The 14,271-nt window shown below is 45.5% G+C and overlaps 1 protein-coding gene across 7 annotated transcripts in view; it reads right to left on the bottom strand.

Annotated features, from left to right (window-relative positions):
- The window catches only part of LOC139280212 (uncharacterized), a 122,494-nt gene that overhangs the window by 45,372 nt on the left and 62,851 nt on the right, over positions 1 to 14,271 (bottom strand). For all 7 annotated transcript variants that reach the window (XM_070899810.1, XM_070899811.1, XM_070899814.1 and 4 more), the window contains exons 18-19: positions 10,872 to 10,948; positions 3,048 to 3,198 (exon numbers count right to left, since the gene is read on the bottom strand). In XM_070899810.1, the coding sequence (XP_070755911.1) occupies positions 3,048 to 3,198; positions 10,872 to 10,948 (228 nt within the window). The remainder of the gene's footprint in view (positions 1 to 3,047; positions 3,199 to 10,871; positions 10,949 to 14,271) is intronic.

Here is a 14,271-nt window from a genome sequence, read left to right as displayed (position 1 = left end):
CAAGAAAGTTCATAGTTCAATCCCCAGTCCTTGCTGAATTAGCTCTCTGCTGGGGTAACTGTTGGAGGCACTAAAATTAGGAAAGCAAGTGGTATGTTGGCCTTTACTGCAAGAGGATTTGAGTATAACAGTAACGACGACTTACTGCAAGTATATAAGGGCTCTGGTGAGACCACACCTGGAGTATTGTGTACAGTTCTGATCTCAGTACCTAAGGAAGGATATACTTGCCATAGAGGGAGTGCAACAAAGGTTCACCAGACTGATTCTTGGGATGGGGGGATTGTCCTATGAGGGGAGATTGAGTAGACTTGGCCTATATTCTCTAGAGTATAGAAGAATGAGAGGTGAACTCATTGAAACATACAAATTTCTTACAGGGCTTGACAGGGTAGATGTAGGGAGGATGTTTCCCCTGCTTGGGGAGTCTAGAATAAGGGGTCGGCCATTTAGGACTGAGATGAGAAGAAAATTATTCACTCAGAGGGTGGTGAATCTTTAGAATTCTCTACCTCAGAGGGCTGCAGAGGCTCAGTCTTTGAGTATATTCAGGACAGATCGATAGATTTTGGGACATTAAGGGAATCAAGGGGCTATGGGGATAGTGCAGGAAAGTGGAGATGCGGTAGAAGATCAGCCACAATCTTGCTGAATGGCGGAGCATGCTGGAGGGGCCGAATGCTTACTCCTGCTCCTATTTCTTATGTTTTCATAGAATAGGTGCAAGAGCAGGCCATTCGGCCCTTCGTGCCTGCACCACCATTCAATATGATCATGGCAAATTCAGTACCCCACTCCTGCTTTCTCTCCATACCCCTTGATCCCTTTAGCCGTAAGGGCCACATCTAACTCCCTTTTGAATATGCCCAACGAACTGGACTCAACAATTTTCTGTGATAAAGAATTCCACAGGTTCACAATTCTCTGGATGAAAAAGTTTCTCCTCATCTCGGTCCTATATGGTTTACCCCTTATCCTTAGACTGTGACCCCTGGTTCTGGACTTCTCCAATATCGAGAACATTCTTCCTGCACCTAACCTGTCCAATCGCATCAGAATTTTATATGTTTCTATGAGATCCCTTCTCATTCTTCTAAATTCCAGTGAATATAAGCCAGTCTTTCTTCATATGTCAGTCCTGCCATCCCGGGAATCAGTCTGGTGAACCTTCGCTGCACTCCCTCAATAGCAAGAATGTCCTTCCTCAGATTAGGAGATCAAAACTGCACACAATACTCAAGGTGTGGTCTCACCAAGGCCCTGTACAACTGCAGTAAGACCTCCCTGCTCCTATACTCAAATCATCTCGCTATGAAGGCCAACATGCCATTTGCTTTCTTAACTGCCTGCTGTACCTGCATGCCTGCTTTCAATGACTGATGAACCATGACACCGAGGTCTTGTTGCACCTCCCCTTTTACTAATCTGTCACCATTCAGATAATAATCTGCCTTCCTGTTTTTGCCACCAAAGTGGATAACCTTACACTTATCCACATTATATTGCATCTGCCATGCATTTGCCCACTCACCTAACCTGTCCAAGTCACCCTGCAGCCTCTTAGCATCCTCCTCACAGCTCACATTGCCACCCAGCTTAGTGTCATGTGCAAACTTGGAGATATTACATTCAATTCCTTCGTCTAAATCATTAATATATATTGTAAATAGCTGGGGTCCCAGCATTGAACCTTGCCGTACCCGAATAGTCACAACCTGCCATTCTGAAAAGGACCCGTTTATTCCCACTCTTTGCTTCCTGTCTGCCAACCAGTTCTCTATCCACGTCAATACATTACCCCCAATCCCATGTGCCTTAATTTTGCACACTAATCTCTTGTGTGGGACCTTGTCAAAAGCCCTTTGAAAGTCCAAATACACCACATCCACTGGTTCTCCCTTATCCATTCTGCTAGTTACATCCTCAAAAAATTCTAGATTTGTCAAGCATAATTTCCCTTTCATAAATCCATGTTGACTTGGACCGATCCTGTCACTGCTTTCCAAATGCGCTGCTATTACATCTTTAATAATTGATTTCAACATTTTCCCCACTACCGATGTCAGGCTAACCGGTCTATAATTCCCTGTTTTGTCTCTCCCTCCTTATTTAAAAAGTGGGGTTACATTAGCTACCCTCCAATCCATAGGAACTGATCCAGAGTCCATGGAATGTTGGAAAATGACCACCAATGCATCTACTATTTCTAGGGTCACTTCCTTAAGTACTCTGGGATGCAGACTATCAGGCAGACTATCGTATCATCAGTACCCCTAGGCTAGGCAGGGATTAAATCAGCCAAGGTTCCCATTCCACATCAAGAATCTACTAGTGACATCCTCCTACTGGAGGATACAAGAACCCTCCCCAGGTGCAAACCCTCTGCTCCAAGTTTCCCTCACTCCCACCAGCATGCACCTAGCCTCTACTTGGTGCTTTTTCACAGTGACACAGCAGAGTTTGGGAGCAGTAATGGGCTTCTACCTCTATTCTACTGCTTCATGCCATGCACAATGGTGGCATTTTTTCCCCCAAAATGTTCTCTTTAAATCTCTTCCCATCTCTTCTTAAGGTGATAACTCCCATTCTGGGTACAGTTATATGGGAGAGCCTAAATGGTAAGTATCATCAGGTTTTCCACCATGAAGGAGGGTCGATCCAACATCCACGCATACACTTTCCAGCGGGAGTCACTGGGCAATGGAAATCCTCACTCATTTCCTCCTCCCTAACACAGGGCAATTGAAGCTAATTGCAATGTCTCTACTACTGCTCTGGCTGAGATCAGTTTTGAAATTAGATGTGGCCCATACGGCTAAAGAGATCAAGAGGTAAGGAGAGAAAGCAGGAATGGGGTACTGAAGTTGCATGATCAGCCATGGTCATATTGAATGGTGGTGCAGGCTCGAAGGGCCGAATGGCCTACTCCTGCACCTATTTTCTATGTTTCTATGAAATGATTTTAAATACTTTTTTTACATTGATAAGCTGATTCCTATCTCTTAGTTACTTATAATTAAGTGGTTTAGCTGGCGGCAGTTTCTCACCTTTTCTGTGGTGGTTTTGGACCAGCTTGTGATAATCTGGAATCTCGAGCTGGGTGATTCAGCATCTTTCCTTCCTTTGCCCCTGTACCACCACTCTGGTTCCCAGCTGTCGATTGTGCGTTCCCTGACCTCAGCACCCTCTCTGGCACATCTGTTTAAAAATACAAATGTTGATGAGTTTAAATCCGCATTTCAATCTTAGAAAAAATAAACTTAAAATTAAATTAATTAGAATTAATGAATAAAAGCACATGCTTCAAGATGTACTGTTAACAGTTCAGTCTGTTAACCTAAATATTGTATTCGCCGCCAGGTCATCAGATGGAGCAGGAAAGCTGAAGAATTCTATCTCAAAGAAAAAATGAAACAACATCTCAAGCTAGGTACACATGACAAAGGCCCTTCAGCCCGTGTTAACTCATCCATCCAGAAACAAATGAACTATCACAGCATCCAACTGTAACTTGATCAACTCTTAAGGTTTTCATCTCCAGTCCATTCCAGGTGTTAATCAGTCTTTGTGCAAAGAAATTCTACCAGACATCACTCCAAAAATCTATCACGGTCTACATTCAAGTATTGCTGTGGTTTTACACTTTCTATATCATTAAATATCTTGAATGCCTCTAAAAGGTATACAGTTGCCACTTTAAGACCAAAGAGTCCTAATTTCTCCTGACTTTCCTCATTACTGAGTTCGCTGATTCTGGGATCAGGGAATTGGCTCTTTGCACCACTGCATTACCACATGACAAGTTTACATACGTTTCCAAATATATAGATGAACATGGGTATATTGTTCATGGAAAAAGTTGATTGGAAATGCGTTAATATCTTATAATGGTGTAATTTCACTTTTCTCCAGAGTTTACATTTTTCCCTTTTATCTTTGTGACCAAAACTGGACATAACATTCAAAGTGCAGTCTGACTAGAACACTTAAGTTTTAGTAGAGATGCTTCATATGCATATTTAGCAATACAATTCAGCATTCTGCTCATTTTGTTATGACTTGAGGTTAAGTGAAAATCTACGAACATGCCAGAACTTTCAAATTTACCTTTAGTTACATAGAAACATAGAAAATAGGTGCAGGAGTAGGCCATTCGGCCCTTCGAGCCTGCACCACCATTCAATAAGATCATGGCTGATCATTCACCTCGGTACCCCTTTCCTGCTTTCTCTCCATACCCCTTGATCCCTTTAGCCGTAAGGGCCATATCTAACTCCCTCTTGAATATATCCAATGAACTGGCATCAACAACTCTCTGCGGCAGGGAATTCCATAGGTTAACAACTCTCTGAGTGAAGAAGTTTCTCCTCATTCAGTCCTAAATGGCTTACCCCTTATCCTTCGACTATGTCCCCTGGTTTTGGACTTCCCCAACATCGGGAACATTCTCCCTGCATCTAACCTGTTCAGTCCTGTCAGAATTTTATATGTTTCTATGAGATCTCCTCTCATCCTTCTAAACTCCAGTGAATACAGGCCCAGTCAATCCAGTCTCTCCTCATATGTCAGTCCTGCCATCCTGGGAATCAGTCTGGTGAACCTTCGCTGCACTCCCTCAATAGCAACGTCCTTCCTCAGATTAGGAGACCAAAATTGAACACAATATTCCAGGTGAGGCCTCACTAAGGCCCTGTACAACTGCAGTAAGACCTCCCTGCTCCTATACTCAAATCTCCTAGCTATGAAGACCAATATACCATTTGCCTTCTTCACCGCCTGCTGTACCTGCATGCTAACTTTCAATGACTGATGTACCATGACACCCAGGCCTCGTTGCACCTCCCCTTTTCCTAATCTGCCACCATTCAGATAATATTCTGCCTTCATATTTTTGCCACCAAAGTGGATAACCTCACATTTATCCACATTATATTGCATCTGCCACGCATTTGCCCACTCACCTAACCTGTCCAAGTCACCCTGCAGCCTTTTAGCGTCCTCCTCACAGCTCACACCGCCACCCAGCTCACACCGCCATCTGCAAACTTGGAGATATTACACTCAATTCCCTCATCCAAATCATTAATGTATATTGTAAATAGCTGGGGTCCCAGCACTGAGCCCTGCGGCACTCCACTAGTCACTGTCTGCCATTCTGAAAAGGACCCGTTTATCCTGACTCTCTGCTTCCTGTCTGCCAACCAATTCTCTATCCACGTCAGTACATTACCCCCAATACCATGTGCTTTAATTTTGCACACCAATCTCTTGTGTGGGACCTTGTCAAAAGCCTTTTGAAAGTCCAAATACACCACATCCACTGGTTCTCCCTTGTCCACTCCACTAGTTACATCCTTAAAAAATTCCAGAAGATTTGTCAAGCAGGATTTCCCTTTCATAAATCCATGCTGACTTGGACCGATCCTGTCACTGCTTTCCAAATGCACTGCTATTTCATCTTTAATAATTGATTCCAACATTTTCTCCACTACTGATATCAGGCTAACCGGTCTATAATTTCTACACTTATCTCAGATTCTATATTTTGCCAAATTTTTCTTCTCCTAGTGTGGAGAACCTTATGCTTATGAGCATTAAATTTGTCTGTCACAAATTTTGGGCAATACTTACACAAAATTTTTTCCCAGATATTTTTCTTCCTAAATTGGCCCGGGTTTTTGTCTGGTTTTTGCCTCTCCCAGGGGATTACGTGGCTCCGGTTGGGGTGGAGTGTAGAATGTTTCAGTGTAAGGGATGTCGCAGTTGTGTGAGGTAGACTTGTTGGGCTGGGTGTTCTTTGCCTTTCCGCCATTGTTCATAGGTTTATATGTAACCTTCAGGGCTGCTGACCGAGGGACGTGCGGCTCTTTGTCGGCCGGCGCAGACACGATGGGCCGGAATGGCCTCCTTCTGCATTGTAAATTTCTAAAACACACCTTTATTTTCTTTTTAAAAGTATGAACATAGACTGGAGGCCAATTGTTTCTGCACAAGGCCTATTATCTCGAGGAAGCTGTGACTGTACTTTTACCCTTATCCTGGTGTCTCGACTCAGGGCCAGAGATGATGTATTTACAAACACGTATGACCGTGAAGGGAATTGCTGATATGGGAATAGCAGCCAAGTTTTCAGATGTCAAGGATGAGATTTTCCAGCATGACATCAGGGGAAGTTGTGAGATTTTCAGCATTGATCTGTTTATTTAGATTGCACCAATTGTGGTTTGAGTGAAATTTGCATTGCTAACCGTGCACTATTTTGCACCCTAACCCATTGTATGAATCCATCGCAATTCATGGTTGATAGCCCTCCCAAAAAATGGGAAATGTCAAGATCTGCACTAGTCGGAGGTGGACTGAGTTTAGGCCAATATTTATCCCTCAACCAACTTTAATAAAAAAAGGATTATCTGGTCACCATCGCATTGCTGTTTGTGGAACCTTGCTGTGCACAAATTGGCTGTCTTGTTTCCTGTCCTGTTACAACAGTGACTACACTTCAAGAGTAACACATTGGTTGTAAAGCATTTTGGGATATCTTGAGGCTGTGAAAGGCGCTATATAAATAAAGTCTTTCTTTCTTTAGGTTGTGCTCTTAGTTTTACTGAGCAACACAACTGACAGAAATCTTCATGGCAACAAGTCGATTGGCAGGCATCTCCATGGTGATCATCGGCATTCGGTCCCGATATTGCAAACAATAAATATACTAACCTCATGCGATACACTGGTGAATATTAGTGTAATATTTTCCACAAAATATTGGACAATTACACACAATTACAAGACTGTTGGTGTGCAAGCATCAGAGACTTGATTTAAATGCATAAGATGCTGAATGCCTGCAAAATTCCTACTTAAAACATTTTTAATCACCAAAATTTCTCCCACTTCCTTTCCTGAATATGTAGAGTCATGCTGGTACAATTTAATGGCCGGCAGCAGCTCTCTGCAACTGCCCCTATTCTTCATGCGTGAGTGTCAGCAGTCTATTTGGCTTTGGGGGCATTATAGCCTAGGATTATATTGTGTTCAGTTTTGGTCTCCTAATCTGAGGAAGGACGTTCTTGCTATTGAGGGAATGCAGCGAGGGTTCACCAGACTGATTCCCAGGATGTTGTTCTCACCCAACATCCATACTTACCAGCAAGGATCACTGGGTCTGGCTGGTTTGCCTTCTCCCTAAGCCAGAGACACTTAGGCCAACTCTAACATCCTATTGTCTCTCTGGCTGAGATCAGCTAACTTTGAACCAACCAGGAATGAACCTTGGCTGATGTCATTATGGCAGTGACCTTATGGAACCCTGGGTAATGATAAAAACATGTGGATCTCCATTCTCTTGCATCCAAATGAAACACAAGCTGTCTCACTGGGTCATTGAGAAATAGCTGCAGACATATGACAAAAAATGGTGAGGAATAAAGTGGGCACAAAGGTCACCATTACAGGAGGTCTGAGTAGGTGCCAGACTATAAATGCCAATAAGGTATAGGAAAAACAAAGTTAGCATGCTGTAGAGACATAACTGAAATTAGATCACTCTGCTACTGCATCAAGCAATGGACTGGCAGCCACATGAGGGAAAGATCAAAACTGGAAAAAGGAGGAATGTGAAGTTTTCAGGTTATTACATTCGACGTGCTCTGGGGTTCAGCTTCACCACTGGCTCCCACAAGCTGACTTTGTGTCCGCTATGAGCCAAAGTGCGTTGTTTTCTGTCCAATAACTAAATGATAGCACGATCTAGGGATTATATTGTGTTCAGTTTTGGTCTCCTAATCTGAGGAAGGACGTTCTTGCTATTGAGGGAGTGCAGCGAAAGTTCACCAGACTGATTCCCGGGATGGCAGGACTGACATATGAGGAGAAATTGGATCGACTGGGCCTGTATTCACTGGAGTTTAGAAGGATGCGAGGGGATCTCATAGAAACATATAAAATTCTGACGGGACTGGACAGGTTATATGCAGGAAGAATGTTCCCGATGTTGGGGAAGTCCAGAACCAGGGGATACAGTCTAAGGATAAGGGGTGAGCCATTTAGGACTGAGATGAGGAGAAACTTCTTCACCCAGAGAGTTGTTAACCTATGGAATTCCCTACCGCAGAGTTGTTGATGCCAGTTCATTGGATATATTCAAGAGGAAGTTAGATATGGCCCTTACGGCTAAAGGGATCAAGGGGTATGGAGAGAAGGCAGGAAAGGGGTACTGAGGTGAATGATCAGCCATGACCTTATTGAATGGTGGTGCAGGCTCGAAGGGCCGAATGGCCTACTCCTGCACCTATTTTCTATGTTTCTATTATAAAAGAGAACTCTATCTGTGCACTGGCTTCTGGAATATATCTCCTGCTGTCATGTGTATTTTACTCTCCAAACTCTCTTACTGACTCAAGAAATAGGCTTTGAACCAATAATTGGTTTTATTTACATAAGATAGATGAATGAACAATACACAATTTTAACACAGTGGGATATATATTTCCCTATACTCCTCGATATATAAAATAAAGACGCAACTTGTTTTCTTTCTAAGCATGGACTGTAAAACAGAAAACCACATACGGTTACATTTCTCGAAACTTCACTGGCTCAGGCTTTTACAACACTTTGGCTGTTTGTGAGGTTCATGTGCACTCTTTACCATCTCTAACTCACTGCCTGAGAATGACCAATATTGATCTGTACAGTGATGTAGCTGTCCACCAAGCTGCCAATCAAAGCATGCTCCAACTAATCAAGCACCCTGCTCCCTTTTGAATCGTTTCACAATACCTGTTAATGAAAGTCACTACTCCAGGATGGGACCTATCTTTTGAACAGTGAAATAAAGGCTGCTGATGAACATGGCGCCATAAATATAAGATAGTCACCAATAAATCCAATAGGAAATTCAAGAGAAACTTTTTTACCCAGAAAGTGGTTAGAATATGGAACTCGCTACCACAGGGAGTAGTTAAGGAGAATAGCATAGATGCATTCAAGGGGAAGCTAGATAAGTGCCTGAGGGAGAAAGGAATAGAAAGATATATTGATGGGGTTAGATGAAGAGGGGTGGGAGGAAGCTCGTGTGGAGCGTAAACACTGGCATGGACCTGTTGGGCCGGACGGCCTGTTTCTGTGTTGTGACTACTTTGTCATTTGTAAATAACCATTCACCAATATTGATTGAAAGCAATTTCTGATAAGGGCCCAAGATGTTGTCATTGAATGTGGCAGCGCTGGCAATTAATTCACACTTGGAATTATTAGTCCTCAATTTATCAACATACATTTATGAAGAACACTACAGCCAATTTATCTGGAACTAAACTGATTTATTTCTCTATGTGATGCTGTTTTAAGCCACTGCTTGCTGATTCTAGCAATACAAAAATACAAGTTAAAATATTTAGCACAGATAAAAATTAATTTTACCACAATGAATTATCAGTATTTATATAGCATCCAACCATCTTAGAATGGCTCACAAAATGAATGAATGTAGTTTGCAGTGTAATGCAAATACCTCAATGTCCGAAAAACAAAAAATAAGTGATCAATTAATCTGCTTTTTCGGTGCAGTTGGTTAAGGGAAAAATGTTGACCAGGGAACCATGAGAACTTCTTCTCTTCTTCAAATAGTACCACGGAATCTTTAGGGGTCGAAATTCGGTTGCTAATGCATGCTAATAACGCCGGTGTTAACTGGAAGTTAGCTCAGTGCTGTTCACGCCTGACGCAAAATTTGGTTGTAATTTTTTTTTTAAGGGCGTTAAAATGTAACGTATCGCCGGCTAACGCCATGGAAATCATGACGTACATACGCGTGCAACGTCTCCTTGCCACATTCAATTTTGCCGCCTCACTGAACGGCTGCCGTCCATGACGCCTTAAAAAGTGGATTGTACAAGGCGGAGGAAAAAAATCAGGGGCGTTATTTAAATAGAGTTGCACCCAGAGCTGCTTTTGATTCTCGCACAGACAGTAGGGTGTTGGTGTCGCACTACTGTTGACTCATCAGATTGACTACGAGTATCTGGGACACCAGATCGGATAACTCTGAAATCTCTATCTCACTGTGACCTGTGCCAAGTGATAGGGGCACTGATGGAACACCACGTCGTCCGATGCGCCGACTTGAAAGGCGTCAGCTGCAGAGACAGCTTTGGGCAAATTTGGATCCTCCCCAGAGGAGAGGCCCCCGACGGCGGGGCAGCAGGTGTTCTTACAGCCTGAAAAAAGTAGTGAGTAAACAGCGGAACTCGGGCAGAATCGGCCAGAGAGCAAGATCAGTTTTTTTCTTTATTTATTTCTTCAATTTTTCATTCGCTGTAACAGTGGGGAAGCTTGTGTGTGGGTTAGAGAAGTTTCAGGTTTGTTTTCTTTCTTTCCTTTTCTTCATGTTTTTCAGCCAGCATGGCGGCAGCCTCCCGTGGCAAAATTCAGTCGTCCTCCTGAGCTCCCGCCCGAGGGCGAGTGTGCAAAGCCACTTTTTAGCGCAGCTCTCCCATTTTGGGCGTAAAAACTGAATTTGGCAGTTGGAGCCTGCGGTAAATTCAGCTCTCGGACAGTGACACCGCCTCAAACACAGCGGGACCGAATTTCAAGCCTGAAGCCTTTGGGAGCCCAACTTTTGGACAGTTTTACAAAGAAGAATATTAATATCCAAAATCTAGTTTTCGTAATATTACAGACCGCAGTCAAGATCAGAATGTCATCCAAGGTGGGCCGCACGTATCGATTATTGATGCAGAAACCTTTTGTAGTTCTCAAAGTGCTAAATCTCTAACATGGAAATATACCATATATGCACACACATACATTCATAAACATGTACATACATACACAGGTGTGCACACAAGCACATCCATACAAATTCTACCCACCTGTCGTGGCTGTTTGATCGAGTGAACTGTCTGCTGCAGATGATCTGAGGGACTCTAGAAGTTCCCACATCTGCTTCCTGGAATTTCACATCAAAATAGCAATGAGATTCTGAGTTAGAATCAATGGGCCCAACATTGCCCAACCACTTTTTTTGGCGCACTGACCTGAAGCGCGCCAACTTTGCGCGCTGGAAAGGGTGCCAGGAAAAAGGGGCCCCATCCCGGCCGCTCTTCGGAGTTCGCAGAGTTGTGGTGTGGCGTGGAGGCTGAATAGGGGGGCGGAGCAACAAGCCAGCGCAGAAAGCACTGCCGGCACCTGCGCGCATGCTCAGTGAGTGCTGCGCGCATGTTCCTGCCCTCCCAGCACATCCTGCGGGCTGTGAGCAGGACCCGATGCTCACAGCCCTTATCCCAGGTTGAAGGGACGCCCGATCTCGCCGCACCCTATCCTCGGCCGAGTGGACTCCCGCACCGCCAGCTGGCCCACTGAGTTCCTGGGCCGAGGTAGGACTTTGCTTTTATTTTTTTATTTAGTGGCTGAGCTTGTGTGGCGGTGCTTGAGACTTTTGATTGGGGTGGCGGGAAGAGGAGAGTTTTGGGGCGGGGGTAGTGAGGAGGAGAGATTTGGGGGGGGAGGAGGAGAGTTTTGGGGGGGGGAGGAGGAGAGTTTTGGGGAGGTGGGGAGGAGGAGAGTTTTGGGGGGGAGGAGGAGAGTTTTGGGGGGGGGAGGAGAGTTTGGGGGGGGAGAGGAGGAGAGTTTTGCGGGGGGAGGAGGTGGAGAGTTTTGGGGGGGAGGAGGAGAGTTTGGGGGGGAGGAGGAGAGTTTGGGGGGGGAGGAGGAGAGTTTGGGGGGGGAGAGGAGGAGAGTTTTGCGGGGGGAGGAGGAGGAGAGTTTTGGGGGGGAGGAGGAGAGTTTTGGGGGGGAGGAGGAGAGTTTTGGAGGAGAGGAGGAGGAGAGTTTTGGGGGGGAGGAGGAGGAGAGTTTTGGGGGGTGAGGAGGAGAGTTTGGGGGGGGAGGAGGAGAGTTTTGGGGGGGAGGAGAGTTTTGGGGGTGGGGGGGAGGAGAGTTTTTGGGGGGGGAGGAGGAGAATTTTGGGGAGGGAGGAGGAGGAGAGTTTTGGGGGGGAGGAGGAGGAGAGTTTTGGGGGGGTGGAGGAGGAGAGTTTTGGGGGGGGAGGAGAGTTTTGGGGGGGAGGAGGAGAGTTTTGGGGGGGGAGGAGGAGAGTTTTGGGGGGGGGAGAGTTTTGGGGGGGGGAGAGTTTTGGGGGGGGAGGAGGCGAGTTTTGGGGGGAGGAGGAGAGTTTTGGGGGGGAGGAGGCGAGTTTTGGGGGGGAGGAGGCGAGTTTTGGGGGGAGGAGGAGAGTTTTGGGGGGGAGGAGGAGAGTTTTGGGGGGGGAGGAGGCGAGTTTTGGGGGGATGAGGAGAGTTTTGGGGGGGAGGAGGAGAGTTTTGGGGGGGAGGAGGAGGAGAGTTTTGGGGGGGAGGAGGAGGAGAGTTTTGCGGGGAGGAAGGAGGAGAGTTTTTTTTTGGGGGGGGGAGGAGAGTTTTGAGGGGGGAGGAGAGATTTGGGGGGGGAGGAGTTGTTTTAGGGGAGGAGGAGGAGAGTTTGGGGGGGGGTGCGGGGGAGAGAGGAGACTTCCAGATCCAGGAGCTGTGATTCCTCCGGTTGCTCGGCGCCCACCCCCCCCACCGTGAGATGCCCCGGCCCAGCAACTGTGACTTCTCCGGTAGAGTCTTCCCTCCCCTATCCCAGGCCGAATGGCCTCATGCACAGACCGGCCTGCTGCCTTTCCTGGGCAGACTTTAAAGATAAGCTTTGATTTACTTCTTTTTTTATTGTATTTTAATGCTTTGAGCTTTTCCTTAATGTTTGGTGCTTTGTTGTTGAGGTTCCCTTCCCTCCAGTTCCCTTCCCACCCCTATCTCTGCCCTAATGTCTGCCGAATGTGCGCTGCTTTTTCTTCACTGCCCGCAAGGTTTTTCAGAGCTGGCCACATACATAGAAATATAGAAACATTGAAAATAGGTGCAGGAGTAGGCCATTCGACCCTTCGAGCCTGCACCACCATTCAATATGATCATGGATGATCATTCCCTCAGTACCCCTTTCCTGCTTTCTCTCCATACCCCTTGATCCCCTTAGCCTTAAGGGCCATATCTAACTCCTTCTTGAATATATCCAATGAACTGGCATCAACAACTCTCTGTGGTAGAGAATTACACAGGTTAACAACTCTCTGAGTGAAGAAGTTTCTCCTCATCTCAGTGCTAAATGGCCTACACCTTATCCCAAGACTGTGTCCCCTGGTTCTGGACTACCCCAACATTAGGAACAATCTACCCGCATCTATCCTGTCCCATCCCGTCAGAATCTTGTGTGTTTCTATGAGATCCCCTCTCATCCTTCTAAACTACAATGTATAAAGGCTCAGTTGATCCAATCTCTCCTCATATGTCAGTCCAGCCATCTCGGGAATCAGTCTGGTGAACCTTTGCTGCACTCCCTCAATAGCAAGAACGTCCTTCCTCAGATTAGGAGACCAAAACTGAACACAATATTCCAGGTGAGGCCTCACAAAGGCCCTGTACAGCTGCAGTATGACCTCCCTGCTCCTATACTCAAATCCCCTAGCTATGAAGGCCAACATACCATTTGCCTTCTTCACCTCCTGCTGTACCTGTATGCCAACTTTCAATGACTGATGAACCATGACACCCAGGTCTCGTTGCAACTCCTTTTCCTAATCTGCCACCATTCAGATAATATTCTGTCTCCACGTTTTTACACTCAAAGTGGATAACCTCACATTTATCCACATTATACTGCATCTGTCATGCATTTGCTCACTCACCTAACCTGTCCAAGTCACCCTGCAGCCTCTTAGCGTCCCCCTCACAGCTCACACCGCCACCCAGTTTAGTGTCGTCTGCAAACTTGGAGATATTACACTCAATTCCTTCATCCAAATCATTGATGTATATTGTAAAGGGCTGGGGTCCTAGCACTAAGCCCTACGGCACTCCACTAGTCACTGCCTACCATTCTGAAAAGGACCCGTTTATCCCGACTCTCAGCAGACCTGTCCTGTCTGCCAACCAGTTCTCGACCCACATCAGTATATTACCCCCAACACCATGTGCTTTGATTTTGCACACCAATCTCTTGTGTGGGACCCTGTCAAAAGCCTTTTGAAAATCCAAATACACCACATCCACTGGTTCTCCCTTGTCCACTCTACTAGTTACATCCTCAAAAATTTCCAGAAGATTTGTCAAGCATGATTTCCCCTTCATAAATCCATGCGACTTGGACTGATCCTGTCACTGCTTTCCAAATGCGCTGCTATTTCATCCTTAATAATTGATTCCAACATTTTCCCCACTACTAATGTCAGGCTAA

The sequence above is a fragment of the Pristiophorus japonicus genome, chromosome 14 (genome assembly GCF_044704955.1).
Source record: "Pristiophorus japonicus isolate sPriJap1 chromosome 14, sPriJap1.hap1, whole genome shotgun sequence".
Lineage (NCBI taxonomy): Eukaryota > Metazoa > Chordata > Chondrichthyes > Pristiophoridae > Pristiophorus > Pristiophorus japonicus.
This window is presented reverse-complemented; position numbering and strand designations above follow the sequence as displayed.